Source organism: Ixodes scapularis, unplaced genomic scaffold (assembly GCF_016920785.2).
Source record: "Ixodes scapularis isolate PalLabHiFi unplaced genomic scaffold, ASM1692078v2 PGA_scaffold1__304_contigs__length_218370807, whole genome shotgun sequence".
Classification (NCBI taxonomy): Eukaryota; Metazoa; Arthropoda; class Arachnida; order Ixodida; family Ixodidae; genus Ixodes; species Ixodes scapularis.
Window position 1 is genome coordinate 73,883,615 of NW_024609846.1, and position 17,113 is coordinate 73,900,727.

At 42.9% G+C, this 17,113-nt stretch overlaps 1 protein-coding gene across 1 annotated transcript in view; it reads left to right on the plus strand.

Annotated features, from left to right (window-relative positions):
* Positions 1–17,113, plus strand: part of LOC120840204 — a 116,403-nt gene that overhangs the window by 6,193 nt on the left and 93,097 nt on the right. The window contains exon 2 of the mRNA XM_040210611.1: positions 10,609–10,679. Coding sequence (XP_040066545.1) covers positions 10,609–10,679 — 71 coding nt within the window. The remainder of the gene's footprint in view (positions 1–10,608; positions 10,680–17,113) is intronic.

The following is a 17,113-nucleotide window of genomic DNA, read 5'->3' on the forward strand; positions in this document are numbered from 1 at the left end:
ACTGCCGCACAGTGCTTCGTTTTTGTTTTGTCTTTTATGTTTGGTGCAAGTCATCTGAAAGGAAGACGTAAACCCGTCAAAAAATGCGACGATATGAAAAGCCGTATGAAGGCCAGCCATGAAAGGCTCATGGATTCTGATCAGTACTCGTGTGACGTCAACTTAGAAATTAAGGGTGTCGGGAAACCCGACCGTGGCGCACTTCCAGATTTTATGGAGAGGACTGGGGGGGGGGGGGGGGAGGTTAGATGAACCAATCGCTCGAGCTGGTACTGCTGCTTCTCATTGCGAGCCAACCTGGTATGCAGAAAAAGCTATGTTGTGCAGTTTGTGAGCCGCGGGAAGCCTGACGCTCTTTTTCATCAGGCAAAAAAGAAGCAGTGAAGAAGCGTCTCTAAAATTTCAACTTTGGTCTTGTCATGTATGCGCCCATTTTTCGTTAATGAACATCTCTGCCCCATTCTGAAGCGTGTTCTTGGTGAAACAATTGAAAAAAAAGCTTGTCTGTAACTAGATATGTTTGGGCGCGAAACGGCAGGATTTTCGATCGTCACGCCGAGAATGCGCCGCTTGTTCCTTTTAGCAATGAGACAGACGTTGAAATGATTCCCTTATATTTGTAGTTTTACTGCTCCCCCTTTTTTCAATGAAACTCATAGTACTTGTTTTGTGCAAAAGCTCAGTCATTGTTTGTCTTCAAAAGATTGTTCTCAGTTCGGCAGCAAATAAACGTGACTCCATAATATAACTTCTTGATCAGTGTAAAGTTTACTTTGACCTTATAATGCTTACGGAAACGCGGTGACAGCAGAAGGTTGATATGCTTATTATTCAGGATTACAAACATTTCTATTTCTTTTTAAACCGCGTCGTGGTGTCGCTATACACGTGTAAAGTTCTATAAAATGTGAGTTGATAGAGATCTGTTCTCAAGTTACAATTGATTATGAAATATTAAGTCTAAAATATGGAAACACTATTGTTATCTTTTTGTAATGACCACCTTAAAAATTTTCAAAATGTTTTTTTTTCTTGAAGGGTTCTTGGATTACGTTTCAGTAAATAGCAATTGCTTGTTGCTGGGGATGATTTTAATATAAATATATAGAGATTCCCATTGAAAGAAGAACGATGACTTCTACGGTACACTTTAACGGGTTTCAAAACGTTATCACATCCGCTATTAGAGTCACATTATCCATATAAAATGCAATTGATATTTTGATTACCAATACATCTACCGAAGTCAAACTCAAGGGAACCAGAAGCTGCGATATCAGGAATCTTATTTTTGTTTTCCTTATATAATTACGAACCGCAAAAAGAAAGTTCGAATTCTATACCGCCTTTTTTTAGAAAATGACAGATGCTTGCCTACTAGCAATTAGGGACGCGGTCTTAAACTGTGATCGAACCCCTATTTACTCAATATATGCGGATGAATCTTGTAACGAATATTTACACATTTTCAAAGCACTTTATTACTCACATTATCCGTTCAAAACAGTAACTGTAAACAGCAAAATAAGAAAATTATAGAAAAACACACGTATATATTGCGTTTGAAACGTAAAGAAATCAAGACAAGATATTACGTTTTAAGAAACTTAGAAAAGGATTAACGTCCAAACTAAGAAAATTATAATCGTTGTACTATAAGCAAACATTTTATGACGGCACAAAAACTGGGCCCTGAGGTTGTTTGGAAAGTTAGAAATTAAGTTCTTAGTCGCAATGAGCTGTATTCTTGTAACAGAAGAATTAGCCATGGAATGCCGCAATATGTCGGGAGCGTGACTGGTGGAATGTTTTAACGCCCACTTTACAACTACAGAGACTACTGCCTACGACGACTGAGCCAGTTGTTATGTCAGGCATGTCGATGACACGTTTTTTTGAAGCCCAGTGTGAAGAAAGAAGCCCTTAACATAGTGCTCAAGAACATTAAGAGTAGTGATATTGACAAGCTAGAAATCAAGCCAGTTAAATTTGCAGTGGATATTATTGCACCATACTCCTGCCGCAAGCATAAAGTTGGCTGAAGTTGGAGTCATATAAAAAGATGGTGATAAAAACATGGTAAAAAGCTATACACCTATAATCGTACTACGTGTTTTTTTTAAGCACTCGAGAAAAATGTTTTTACACGTATCAATTGCTCTTTAAAAAAAACATTCTGTGTTAACCAACAATCAGTTCGGTTTCCGAAATGGTAAATCAACTGAAGCTGCGCTGTTATTTCGAAAGAAAATTATATTACAGAACATAGAAACGAGGCTTATACGGTAGGTGTGTTCATCAATTTTAGCACAGCATTTTATGTTCTAAATCACCCAATTTTGCTTGCGAAATTCAGTCGTTATGGCATCGCGGTGTGCAATTGCTTTTCTGAAATCGTATTTACAACATCGGAACGGGTGTGTTGTTCGTGATCGACATCGCTCTTCTCTGGTGAATATGGAGCAATATACTGAAGGGAGTATATTAGGACCTCTTTTGTTTAATGTGTGCATCAATGCACTCATTGTGCATTGATGCACACATTCATATTATAATGGAGTGCAACCTGCACTCCATTATAATGTGAACATTTATAATGGAGTGCAGGTTATTATCTGTGCAGAAAATATAGGCCTGTTTCTCTCTGCTGATGATGCTATTATAGTAATATGCAAAGCAAATTATGTTCAACAAAAGTTTTCTATATGGTCTGACGTAATTCCGCTCAACGTAAACGCAGCGAAATCCAACGTTGCTTTATTGAGGGCTGCTATTGAACCAATCACGGTGAATCATAAAGCGAACTTGGCACTTCGGATATTGAATTAGTGAGGAAACATAAACCTTTAGGTGTATTGTTTTCGGAGCACTTGACGTTGAAATTCCATGTCAACTATCGAGATGGTAAACTTTTTAGAGTTGTCGGTACTGTCGTCGCTTGTTGCCGGAGTGTTTTACCCCCGACTTTGAGCTATTACTACTGAAAAAAAAAAAAAAGAAAAAACGAATGTCACGCTTTTTTGCGGATAATTTGTATACAGAGCACAAAGAACCTTGGTTTACAAAACTTCAAATATTTCCTGTTGTTACTTCCTGTAAATACTTCATGTGCAATCAAGATACATTGAAATACGAAAAACCGAGCACGTGGCTTTCTGTACACGCTTCGCAGCCTGGCGACGGGCAAGGGAAGGTTGCGCATACACAATAAGGCCTGAGGTACAACAATTCGCGTTCTACTAAGATATGCCTTGACAATTGCTCGGTGTGGCAGCGCTTCGGCTGGGCGTGCGAGCGCTTTGTTACGGCGCGCCGCAGCTGCACGACGCAGCCGGAAGACGGGATAACGGCGGCGCAAACGGGCTCCTAGCACTGCGTCGCGCCAAGTCAAGCTCTAGCACACCGAACGATAGCCCAAGACCACAGCAAGGCATGGACACGAACCCTCGCACTTGTGGCCTTAATGCGCGTGCGCAACCTTCCCTAGCCCGTCGTCAGGCTGCGCAGTATGTATAGAAAGCCACGCGCTCTGTTGTTAATAGTTCAATGTATCACGACTGTGCGAATACCGTTTGTTTTATGCGATTTGTTCCTCATCTGAGGCACTTGTAGATATTTTGTACATTCTTTCAACTCATAATGAACGAAAGTAATGTGAACACACGTCGTACGGAGACATATATGCTACCTCAATCTCGCACAAACAATAATTTCAGTCACTACATTTATTGCACCATCCTCATTAAACGAGTGTATCACAAGCAACATAAAGATTTGCAGGTTAAATAAGAGAGACCTCCGCTTGTACTGTGTGAAGTTTCGTATGGAAGGAATTCGAATAACGTGTTTTCGGTTGAGATTATTTATAGATCACGCGTTTTCTGTTGAGATTATTTATAAATCACGTGTTTTCTGTTGAGATTATTTATAAATGCTAACTTGTGCTTTTGAGGGTGTCAAAGCTGCTGCTAATGAAAATGTAAATAGATCCTAGACGCAGTCGAGCTGTTTTTAATAGCTCATTTTCTGGTAATCCCTCCAGTTTCCTGAAAAATGAAGCTTTGATTTGATCTATATGTATACATGTATACATTTTGCCTTGTTTACATGACAAAAGAATTCAGCTTAATTGGCGGACTACCGTGCCTCTTGTGTAACAGAACAATACGCCTTTTTTAAGCTGTATTTGATAAGTTAACATAGAAACTTTTGATTCGCTAATTGTGAACTTTCTCGTTCTTTTTGTGTAACTTGAAAAACACGGGCCACTTTACCTGATCATGTGACGTGTACTGCACTCAGGAGCACTATGCCTGCCTTTACCCTCCGCCTGTTCTTAGATTCGAAATGGAATTACTGCCTGAATTTTAGAAACTAGCTAAATATGACTTCAGCTTCAAAAACCGGGAAAGTAATCTGTGCATCTCAAAACATTCCACCCAGTAATCCTGAAAAGAGGCAACACATTTGAGAAGATAATGCACGTTCGTCGAAACGGGGTATTGAGACGATTGTAATATTTCAAGAAATAGCAAACTATCGTCTAATAAAATGGAGAGCGGAATGTATTTGCAGAGTATTAATGATAAGGTTTGTGAGAATCGACCTTACTGTACTCCACAATGTCCGTCGCATTTTCGATGCCGTTAGACACGCTCATATTCTCGAGAGACTCATCTCTCTTATGGTACAAAAACAAGTTCTACTTTATGATTAAAAAAAAATCTGAGCTACTTAATATCTCTAGCAACCGCGAGCACTGATAACGACATGCACCATTAGAGGCGTATATCACAATGTTGTCTTATCGAGCCCACATTACTTAACGGTAATCACCGAATTGCCATGTCCCCTCCGAGCACCCGTACCCATATCCGCATATGGAGATGATAGTATGTGTATCCGGTTCAAAGCATGTCACTTGGAAGCACCAGATGCAAGAGACTTGAAATAAACCTTCCAATTTTTAAGAGAAAAGAGGTATGAAGCATTCTCTAGGAAAGTCAGCATGTAAATATCTCTGAAAAACACCCCATTTTCAATTACCTATCAACGAACAAACACACAGCTTTCGTGGAATACTATGATCTCTATCACTGACGTTGTATTAACACAATGATATATTCGAGGGTAAAATAAATAAAGAACGTTGGGAACGTTTTACGTTGCTTAGACGTGGCCAAATAGGGTATTAATTCGAATTGAATAATTTTATTTCACATGTCACTAGCCGATAAGCACTTGCATATTGTCACGGGTGGTGACCAAAAACAATAAATAAACAAGAAGAAATAAACGTTTAATGTGGCGAACTTGTGCCAAAAATAAAAAGGGTACAAAAGGTAATAACAGAGCGTCGCGGGCGTCGAAGTCGGCGTGACAGCAGAGTTGAACGCTGGGGCGAGACTGAATGCAGATCGCCACGCGGAGCCCCTTATGTACACGTGTGGGCTTCTGGAATAATCAGCGTAGAAGGTTCGGCGTGTAGAACATTCCGACCCAGAACAAGCAACACGGTTCTCGAATTTACCAGACCATTACTTTACAGAGTCAACAAAAAATGTGCCTCCGCAGCCAGGAATTGAACCCTGGCTTTCAGCGTGGAAAGCAAGCGCGATAACCGTTAGGCCACGCGCGCGCTGCCTACTTGGCCAGCTGCGCGCGCGGCAATATTTCATACCGATTTTGCATGAGCTTTCAAAATCTTCTTAATTCCGCCTTGTTTATATGGTAGCTAAAAGTATGAAAATATTCCAAAGCAAGATTAAATGTTTCATTTTGCTTTAGTTAATTAACTACACTCTCAATGTTACCCGAATAAAAATATGTAATAATGTTTGTCCTATACATATAAAAGTGCTTATTTTATTTTGACATATTATCATAGCGAAAATTTCAAATTTTTTGAATAAATGAGTGATATTTTTTTTGTTTTTATAAAGGCATCAACAAACTATTTGGATCGGACACATTCGGAACCCATTATCCTTGTTTCCGTTACTGGATACAAAAACTCCCAGTTTTTTGCCACGTACTGCGAACGTACTCTGCCGACAGCTGAGATGCTGCAGAATGCTGTATATAGTCATACTGTCGTGTTTAACTTTAGCTTACTTACGTCCTGCTAAATATAGGGGACGGTTTTCATGTGAAACTAAAAGCTCGCGTGACGCCATAACGGCACATACCATTAAATTACTGCTATATACCAACTCAACTCTCCTAGTTCAGGCCGCGGTGGTGGCATTTCAGGCGCCCTTGCGATCTGGGGTGCGGGGGAAGGCGCCACGCTGTCGGGACATTCCTGCGTTGTTTTCGAGAACAACAGACTGAAACCTGCCTTCTCCTCAAAACTCCACTACTGGGGCCGTACTAAAAAAGCCAGAAAATGTATCAAAAGCAGTTTTCACCTGTTTTTTCTGCCTGCCCGGTTAGCCCGAAAACACAGAAATGCCATGAAAAGGGAAATCTAGACGCCGCCGGGCCACAATTGCTTGTGCGGGAAACGACTTCTGTTAAATTCACGGAGACATGTGGTCATCCGATTATTTCGTTCTGTTCCAACATAACATGAAAAACCCTACAAGTAGTCCGGACTACCCTGGTCCAGTGCGCCTTTACACTCAAACGGCCGTCTGACATTTGAAGCTGTCGTCTGCTCGTACAAACTCGTCTGCTTGTTCAAATTGTCGCCGTGCCCCTTCCAAATGACACGGCCCGTAGGTCACACGGTAACGTGCTTAACTTCTTATAGCGAAGAAGCTAGTGCAGGCCTTAAAATACTTTTTAATATGAAGGATGTTTGGTGTAAGTAGGCTTGCTGTAATTGGTAGATAATGGGGTTGTTCATCATTGTTATCGGTGGCCATCACCGACTTGTTACGTCTGATTCACACGGTCCGATTCTGCTTGCGATTTCAAGTATTGAAGTCAAGCATGGCAGCAACTGTCCACGCTTTTTTTTTGTCAGCTTGAGCGACGTTGCGATTAAAAATAGCGAGCAGAGTTTTATTATGTGGATCAGGCTTTAACGTCCATCTACGGCGTCTTCGCGGAATAAATCGTCACACGTGAGATTATTAGAGAGTTTAGTCGTTTTCCAAGGCCCGCTACCGCTGCTCGCGTGCGCTGCAGAGCATGCATTGAAGGGGCAAAGCGTGTCCTGAAAACGCGATCTACTAAAACTCCCTAAAATTCACGCAAAGTTTTACGTTGTAACGAACCTTGCCAATAGTGGCTTTTAGTAGACCGTACTCGAGAGCTACGCTTTGATAGCAGGAGCTCGTGCACGCCGTCACTTAGAAGCATAGATTGAGCACGCGCCTACTGGACCCGCTCTCTGCGTCGTACAATCTACTAAGACTCTCTAATATTTCCCAGGCCACTAATGTAGTCAGACATAGCTAGGAAGATGTAGAATCAACAATTTCAACGTGAGAAAGAACCCGGAGACTCGCTCCAATAACATCGCACTTTCAACGTTCGTTGTCAGGGGACGGCGCGCTTCTTGACAACACCCCAACGCGCACGCGGAGCGCCGATAACATGCCGCTAGGGGCGATCCAGCTTCTTTGGTAACATAAGTTGATGTATATATATTCCAGAAAAATTCCCAGGAAATATGACAGACCGCAACGTACGTAAAATAAATACGTGTAAGCGTCCGCTGCGAAACTTCATGAAAACGGTTATTGTCGTAAAATCAATGTTTAAGTGATACCAAAAAAAAAAGTTTGGATCATCTTTTCTTGCAAGACATTTAAGATTTATACCCCAGGACTAAGAATATAAAAATACATTTCAGTGTACACCGATTATTCAACTACCTTTAATGAATCAACATGGGCTTTCCTGATATGCAGCCTAGATAATGAATAATTGTTGCAACGCTCTCACACCACGTATTCTATTAAACCCGGATTCCAAATTAGCGACAGGCCTGAATACAACTCGCGCATTTGCGAGAAATGTATGGGTCATCTGTACAGATTCGAGGGTAGTATCACAATATATGAAACGTATGAATACGCCCAAAGCAAATGCTTCATTGATGTAGATGTGTACAGATGTACAGGGCTAGCACGTTTGGCGCGCCCTGAACAATTTGAATTCTAAACGCTCATACCTGAAATTGGGCACACAAATGTAGTTTTACAACACGTTTTATGACTAATTTTCTTAAGATCTCAAGTAAGAAGTGGTAAAATATTAAAAATTGAGCAGAACCAACGGTCGTGCATTCCCAATGTTTTATACCGCATGTTCTTCGTCTGTACACTGGTTCTTGGGCTTGTTCCTAGGTGGTCATTGTTCATATATGCCGTTAGAAGTATTAGTTATCGCGGTTATCTTGCTCATCACCAGCCTCTACTTTATTGTTCTAGAGTTTCTGTGTAGAGCAAGCCACCCCGGAGCAGGCTCATAAACCAATTCGCAGACAAAAACCAGGCTTGTAAAAGAAATATAAAAAAAAAACACGCAACCTCCGATTTTTCTTTATTTTTAATGTTTCACTACCTCAGAATTCAGCTGTAAAAAAAGAAATAGACATGAAACTTCTGAGAAAGTACGTTCGCATGCCCAATTTCGGGTATGTACGTTTGGAATTTGAATATTTTTAAGGCGTGCAAAATGTGTTAGTCCTTTCGGCCCCAACCTGTACTATACGGACAGAGAGCTTGTTGGGAAAACAAATTATGAGCATGTGATTATCTTTTAATTAAACCATATTAACCTATTGCTCAAAGAAATTTCCCTATTTATTCTTTAAAAAATCAAATATTAAAGTTTTTGTTCATTTTAAGCAATAACCTGATGCGACCCTAGTGCCGAGGAAAGCTTTTGTACCCGTCAAGTCAACTTGTATGTATGCTATACGCCTTAAAAAAGTAGGCTGAGCTGATTCGGAACAAGAGGCGAGTTCTTACAGAAACCACTGCCGGAAGCCGTCGAGAACGCTGTTTGTGTACTGGCGAACTTTAAAGTTTTAATTTGCGATTCCACCGATGTCTACCGACAATTACTGCAGCATTCCTGCTCTGTCTCACAGACCTGTTTTCGCTAACTACACATTTCATGCGATGGACGAGTATGACCTGGCTAATGTGTTCTCGAGGTCTTTAGCTCAAAGTTACAAAAGAGAAGCCCGGAATGTGTGTTTTGATGCAACTTTACTGAGAGAGATTCTATGATATTTTTTGCATGAATAAATATTTCTCCCCAGTGCACGTTGACTGCAACAAGTAGCAAATTATGTGTTTTAAAGTGTATAAAAAAAAAGACAGAAGTGCAGCTGAGAATAGATGTAGTTACTTGACAAGGAAGCGCTGGGCGAATCTCAGTACCGCAGCCAAACTTTAGCGAAAACGCTTCCGTCATCACATTTTCCGAGGCTCTGTTTATCTTTCGTTCAATTATTAAGTAAATACAGTGCACCCACCATCCTCCAGATAATATAGGATGCAACCATCAAACTAGCTTTATTCTTTGACCGTGCTTCCCCCAAACCTTATTATTTTTCCATTCGTGGAAGGAGTAACCTGGTGGGACCTATCGCTGGTTCCAGTGGAAATGTATACCAAAGCGTTTTCCAAGTAGGTATTGAGAACTGCATTAGCTGACATTGTCTCAAACAGCACACACAAATGATCGTCACCGCAACGCGTCTCTGCTCCGGGACTGAAAATCGTTGGCGAGTTACAATCGCTCAGATCAGGGAGAGAATAGGCGCAGTACAAAGCGAACTGAGCATTTCATAGTGTTAATCTATGTCGGCGTCTGCTCCACCTACTCAGCCCAGATTGATGAGACGGTCCACCTGAAACCATGGGAAGCGGTTGCAATTTAATGGCGGAAGCCTCCGGCGGAGATTAGTCTCAAGGGCTCATGCGTGGCGAGGAGGAACGACCGCGTGACCCCAATGGACCTGTTGGAAACTCTCTGTAATACAGGCTTTCTAGCTCCACCGAGGGTCGCTAGTGCCCGTAGCCCGTAGCTCCGAACTAGCCCCGACCTCACCAAACAATACTGTGCCGCATATTTCATTAGATATCTCTGTATAGAAGACCATGCTTTGGGTGGTGTTGACATTGCCTGCAGCTGCTTATTCGAAGTTTTATTAAATGAAATGTTCACTTATTACAATTTTAAACTGCGGAAATCTTAATTTGTTTTCAAGTTAAAAGGCTTGTAAAAATAAACAAACTAAGGAGACAATAAAGGGTCAAAAAGTTCCAAATAAAAGAGAACATCGTTTAATGAAGCGTCGAAGTGCCAAGAAGTTCCAGTTTTTTGTCGGGATTTATTTTGTCCATAAAAATATTTTATCCGGAAAGGGAAGAAGGAGGCCACGAGAGTAATGTTTTAACAAACATTCATGATATCTGTTGCGATCCAAGTTGTCTGTTTAACGCAATCAATAATTTAATGAAAAATAAGTTTTTACGAACAAATTACATTCCCCTGAAGCGTTCATGAAAATAAAAAAAAAGATTAAAAAAGTGGGCCGGAACCAATTCATAGCAATCTTGCAAAATTTCGCTTCAAAGCTAAGATAAACTTTCACATTGTGTGAATCTTGTTAATTTCTATGGTTAATATTGGTTACAGGCGATGATTTCAAAACAACAGTGCCAATAAATGCAACTTGCAATACCTCTATGCTAAAGGTCACAAAAGATGTGAGTAGTCCTTCCTTGTCTTTACAGACTAAGATTGTATCATCCACAGAGCGTACATTGGTCGCAGAGAAATGCAAGGTGTTAAGTAAGCATAAAATCACGCGCATTTATAACATAAATTTTGAGTTGTGTCTTTTCATGGCTTTTAGTACTCTTTTTGGGAGCTTTTTCTTTATTGCCTACAAGTACATTCTTTGTAAACTTTTATGAAATGTTGTTCACAGGCGTCTCAGGAATTGAACCGATTAGACCATCCCGATCACTGGTTTCGGCGGACTTAAGCTTTGACCAGCTCTCTGCGTGTACTGTTAGTTGCGAATTCGCTTAACTGGGTAGACGACCGCCGTTGCTGGTCGGTTAAGGCATCACCCCGGACAGGCGAAGGTTGCGGGTTCAATCCCCGCTTTTGGCGCAATTTTCGGCAGCTCGCTTTCGCTTTTCCTAACTTTAATGCAATAAATATGATAATCAGTTTCTCCCCTCTTTGTTCACAATATTATTACGGCTGCAGCTTGTCAATCTTCATTCATTGTCATTAAATATACGGTGCAGCCTATCCCTACGGGGAGGAGTGATTCCCTAGATATCTTAGAAGATGGCCCTTTCAGGCATTTGCAACCAACCTCTGCTGCGCTGTCTTCGCGCAACGCAGCAGAGGCTGGTTTTACTATTTCTTGACGGGGTGTGTTATCGTCACTGCCGAAAAGCGCTCCAACTACAAACAGAAACTTAACAACTCGTCGAACTTGTACGGTTTTTAAAAAGCTATAAAATACGGTACGTGCCTTCTATCGTTCTGTTTTTTGTTGATTTATTCTTTTTCGATGATGCTGAGCAAGGTTTTTATTGAAACCAATTCCTTAAATTAATTATGAGAAAATAATTAACAACTCAATTATCCCGATCTTTAATAATTTTCCTAAATAGGCCCCACACCTTGGACCGAAACGACAAGAGCCTTTCTTGGTGCGATGCGTAACTTTCGCAATACCGAATTTGTCCACCTTTTGTGAAACACCCTGTATACATACACATATATACAGGCTGTTCTTTTTTAACTTACAGATTTGTTTTAAAAAAGTCGAGAAAGTTCCACTAGAGTGGTTTGTGCAGGAGAGTTATGCGGCCAGTGGGACGCAGTATAGGGTGCTAATCGTAACAACCAGTCGGCTAATTAATCAAAATTCGTTCATTAACTTTTCAATGAATGCAAATAGACATATGGTTTCAATTAGACACTTGCTCAGCGTTATCAAAAACAACTAAATCAACTCTTTTCAGAAGGATATAACGCAGGAGCAGTATATTACGGCGTTCCATAAAAACGCTTAATTTGGACCCGTTTCTAGGTTTTGGTTTCTTATAGGAGCGCCTCTCTGCGCCCGCGGTTCCTCTTCTTCTTCCTCCCCTCTTCCTCTTCCTCTCCCTCCTCCCTCTCCCTCATATTTCATCCCTTCCTCGCACTCCTCATCCCCCCTCCTCACCCTCCCTCCCTCATGACGCTCCGGACGTCACTATTGAAGGCCTCGTGAAGGTCGTCACCTTCACGTGACCTTCACTGTGAAGGTCGTGACCTATGTTGCGACCTCCACAAGTTACCTTGTGGAGTTCGCAAGTGTCACAGTGAAGGTCACATAGGTCACGACCTTCACTGTGAAGGTCGTGACCTATGTTGCGACCTTCACAAGTTACCTTGTGGAGGTCGCAAAACGTCCCATAATGCAACGCGCGGTTACGAGGGACATCACTTGTGGCCGTAGTGACCATCGTGACGTCACTCGTGACCCATGCGACGCTGCACGTGACATGTGACATCGTTATGGGAAACGTTTCTAAATGCAACGCGCGGTTACGCCGACGGCGACGGCGACGACGCTCAAGCCGAAAACGGGCACCTAATAGCTGTGCTGTAGAAAGGACACTAAGTGGCGGTGTAGTACGAGGAAGGTTGGGTCTTTCACTGACATTAAAAAGGCGCTCCTTGAACCACCTACCCTAGACCATTTTTTTTTTGGAAACCGATCCACCGCTTATCCAAACGCACGCAAGTGGTGAGAGACTCTGTGCTGTTCTTCTCAAAAGGATCATTCTGGGGTGGAACGTCCCGTCACCTACGCCAGCCATAAGCTTTGTCAACCTGAAAGACCATATCACTTCTCAGAACTTGAATGTCTCGTTGTTGTTTGGGCACTTGAGAAGTTCCATCTGTACATATACAGAAATTGTTTTACAGTGGTAACGGACAATGCGGCTCTGTATTGGATTAAATCCAAAAGCGACCACACACCAAAACTAACACAATGGTTCATGAAACTGCAGAAATACAATTTCTTCATTTTCTATGGAAGCGGAAAGCAGCATCAAGATGATGATTTTCTTTCTAGAAACACAACGAAGGACGCCCCGCCTCTCTAGTTCTTGCACTGCTGGACCTGCAAACAGCCCAATCAGATGATATCGAAACATTTTAGTTACGTACTCACATAAAAAGCCAATGGGTCGCCATCACTTCCTAAAAGGCTCATGCGCCGCTTACGAGCGCACAACAAGATGATATATGGCTTGCTTTGCCATCTCTACCATCTCTTCCGGTTGCCCCTGAGTAGGAACAACATGGGATTCTGGAAATGTGTCATGAAGCGCCCTCTGCAGGTCGTCTGGGTCAGCACAGGACGTTAGTCCAGGTTCCAGAAAGATTATGGCGGCCACGACTCAGAGGTGATGTTCGAAACTACTTAGCGTCATGCACCATGTGCCAACTTAGGAGAACTCCATGAAATCCAGTGAAGCCAGAACTTCAACAAATACCTTTATCCCGCTCCGCATTTGAACTGGCAGTAGTCCACTTTGGTCCATTTCCATTATCACAGGACGGTAACTATTATATCATCGTAGCGACGGGCAACCTTACGAAATGGGTAGAAGTGGGCGACGTTCTGGACACCTCATCAACACACCTAGTTGCCTTTTTGAACCGCCACCTTGTGCTGCCACATGGACGTCCACTCCTAGTAATCTCAGGCAGACGAACTTACTTCCCATTAGGATTTTAATGCGAAAGCATTAACTGGTCACATGGATCGAGCCGACGTCATCAGCTTTGAAGCCGTGCCAAACGGCACCTTCCCCTGTGCCAATGGAGCGAAGACTTTCGTCTGTAGCAGAAATCTGGTGGATACGCTCCCGTTGGTTGGCGCGCGTCATCAAAGAACGACACTCTCATCGGCTCTCGCGCGACGTTGTTAAAAAAAAAAAAGCCATCGGAGAAGTTACTTTTTTTTTATGGCGGCGCAGCGCACCCAGCGGCCCGGCCGCTGGTAAGATGTGCGGCGGTGCTGGCCTGGCCGCACAGCCCACTCGGGCAGACTCCGGAGAGGCTGCACGGCCGAGCGCAGCCCGGCGAAGCCACTTCACGAGAGCGCGCTCGGCCGTCGGCCGCTACCTCGGCAGTGGCGAAGCGTGGCCGTCCACGCCACTACGCTGCACACGACTAAGGGGGCGGAAGAACAACATCCATGCTTTCCCATTCATAACTCATAAGAACTGCTCAGGTGACCTCAGACTTCTTTGAGGGCGCTCTACGTGAGTGCGGATTCAACACGTCGCAGATTCATCATACCATCAGCAGACGAAACGGTCTCGTTGAGAGGACCAACCGCACCCTGGGGATATTCTGGCTGTGTTTGTGAGCACGTCACATAAAGACTGGGATCGGTACGTTGGAGCGACGGCCTTCGCATTGAACAGTGCCTTCATGAAACAACGGGTGAATCTCCTTTTGGTGAGCTTTAAGGACAACTTCCAACGCTGCCGGAAGAGTCAGCAATAGACGCGGCGTGGATTCGCCTAGGCCAACAGTATAGCAACAGTCTCTCGAAGGGGTTATGCGAGGCACGGGAAAGAGCTCGGCTCATTATTCTACACAAGTAGTCGAAGCTCGCATAGCGCTTCAATTCATCAGTTCAGCTCCGCTGATTGAACCAGTCGACCTGGTACTTCTCAGGAGATACTCCAAATGTTCCACAGCGGTCATAAAACCTTCTTTCAAGGTACTCCGGGCCTTTTAAAATAAGTAGGCAGCTTGGCCCTGTTACACAACGCCTCGAAGAACACTTTAGACTTCTACCACGAGGAAGACACCCAACGTTCTCACAGTTCATCGCAGTCAGGTAAAATTTCCGCGACGCGTCATGAGTACCTAGACTTTGTCCTGGACGTACACTCTACCGGAGGGGAGGGGGGGCGAGTGTAACGGGCAGTAAGAAAGAAGACGACTTGACAGAAATAAGAGAGTAAAAAGACGAGAAGGGACTGAGAAATGCTTGAACAAGGACTAAAATAGGACGACTTTTTTCGTCATCAGATTATATTTTGACTTTATCATCAAACGGCTGCTCTGTCTGCGCACCTTACTTTTGCCTATATATATATAATCACATCTCATTGAAAACCCTTTCAATTCGTAAAACAAAAGGGAAAAGACAAAGCAAATTTTGTTTGTGTGCAACATTAAAACTACAAATTATTGGCTGGCATATTTTCATGGGCTGTATAATCACGCTGGATCTGTTTCCTGCGTCATAGGCGAGCAAGGCTTTTAGGCACGCACAGCGGAGTCTAAAAAGTAGATGTGTCTATCTAAAATGGGCGCCATGCTGGCGGTGCAAAAAACGTAGATAAGAGACGGAATACCGACGGCGGGCGCGTCTTCGCACCGCTGGCACTTGACTGCTGCACGAGTTGTACCTTTACCGCACAGCCGCACTTCCCACACGCCCCAAATCTTTCAAAAGTTACTTATTGAATGTTCTTCCATGACGTTCAGACAGTTTTTACGTTAAACCATATTTTTGTTAACAATAATTAAGAAAGTCATGTAGCACTCTTTCTGTTAATTAACCGACATATTGTGACTTTTATCCACGTATATTATGTCTTCCAGGTTGTATAACTCACCCGGCCCGACAACGTCATGTAACCGACAACATTATGTAACATAACAACATTATGTAACTTAAAAAAAAAATATTCCGTGAAGCACAAAAATACTTTGTATGAAATATAGTGACGCGATATGTGTTAATAAACACCTTACTTTACAAAGATAATGTATTAGATAAGAAAAATACTCGAGGTACACCTAAGCACTTCTTACGAGTTGTGAATGCGAAGGCATGCTTTTCGTCGTCCCGCTCCCATAGTTCGTCTACGTTGTACTTGCGTGGACGGGCAGGTGCCAAAGTGGTGTACGCCAACGATGTGGATGCTGGAGGCGGCGGCATGTTCGTCGGCGACGAGACGAGCAGAAGCTCATCTCGTCACCGTAATTGCATTCGCCGTAATTGCGCGGATATGAGTGGGCCAGGAAAGGTCCGCAGCAAAACAAACTCCGAGGTATTTGTAGTGGGGTGATTGTGTCAAGAGTCCATTGTTCAATGAGTGTGGGAATGAGGATACGATCCGTTTACGAGTGAAAGGGACTGTTTTACGTTTGGAGACGTTGAGGACCATGAGCCACTCTCTACACCAAACGTCAATAGTATGCAGGTCCTGTTGCAGAACAAGGTGGTCGTCGTGTGGCTTGATTTGTCTGTATATTACGCAATCGTCTGCAAATAAATTAATCTGTGATTTGACACGGTTAGGAAGATCATTGATATATATCAAGAAGAGAAGTGGTCCCAGTACGCTGCCCTGTGGAACACCCGACCCCACATCAATTACAGATGATCTAGAATTACCGTTAACAGTAACAAAACCCGCGAATCCGGGAGAGGACCTGAGAATCAAGATTTAAGGACACAAGTTTTGTCAAAAGGCGACCGTGCGGGACCCGATCAAAAGCTTTCGAAACGTTCAAGAAGACAGCATCAGCTTGGGTGTGGTTGTTCATATGGGAGTGAATGTCGTGAGTGAATTCGAGTAGTTGCATATCCGTTTCATTTTAAGTGCGCAACACTGTCTAAGCTACTGGCACGAGCGCGAGGCTTCATCTATGGTGTTGTTTGCGTGAGAACGCGTGCAAATGATCAACGAGATCAAGCCCCCATGCTCGCGCCATTAGCTTCGACAGCGTTGCACACTAAGTATGAAACAGAGTATAGGGGATGCTTTGTCCAAATTGTTAGCTACACGGTAACCTGTTTGACCAGCAGAGGGCATATGAAATGGATCATTATCTTATCAGTCTCGATTGAGTGTTGGGCGCATGTTGGACTCGTCTGCCGGGTCCCGGGTTGAATTTGTGCTTCATTAATTGAACACGTGTCCAAACTTCAGCCGAATGGCGCGCCAAAAACGAGGAAGCAATTTATCAAAAAATGGTTCTCCTACTGTTGTCTCTTTCTTCGACTTGAAAGTTTCTCAATTTTCCGCAACAGTCTCAGACGTTAGATTATGATTATTCATCATCGCCTCGGCTGCACATTCACTGT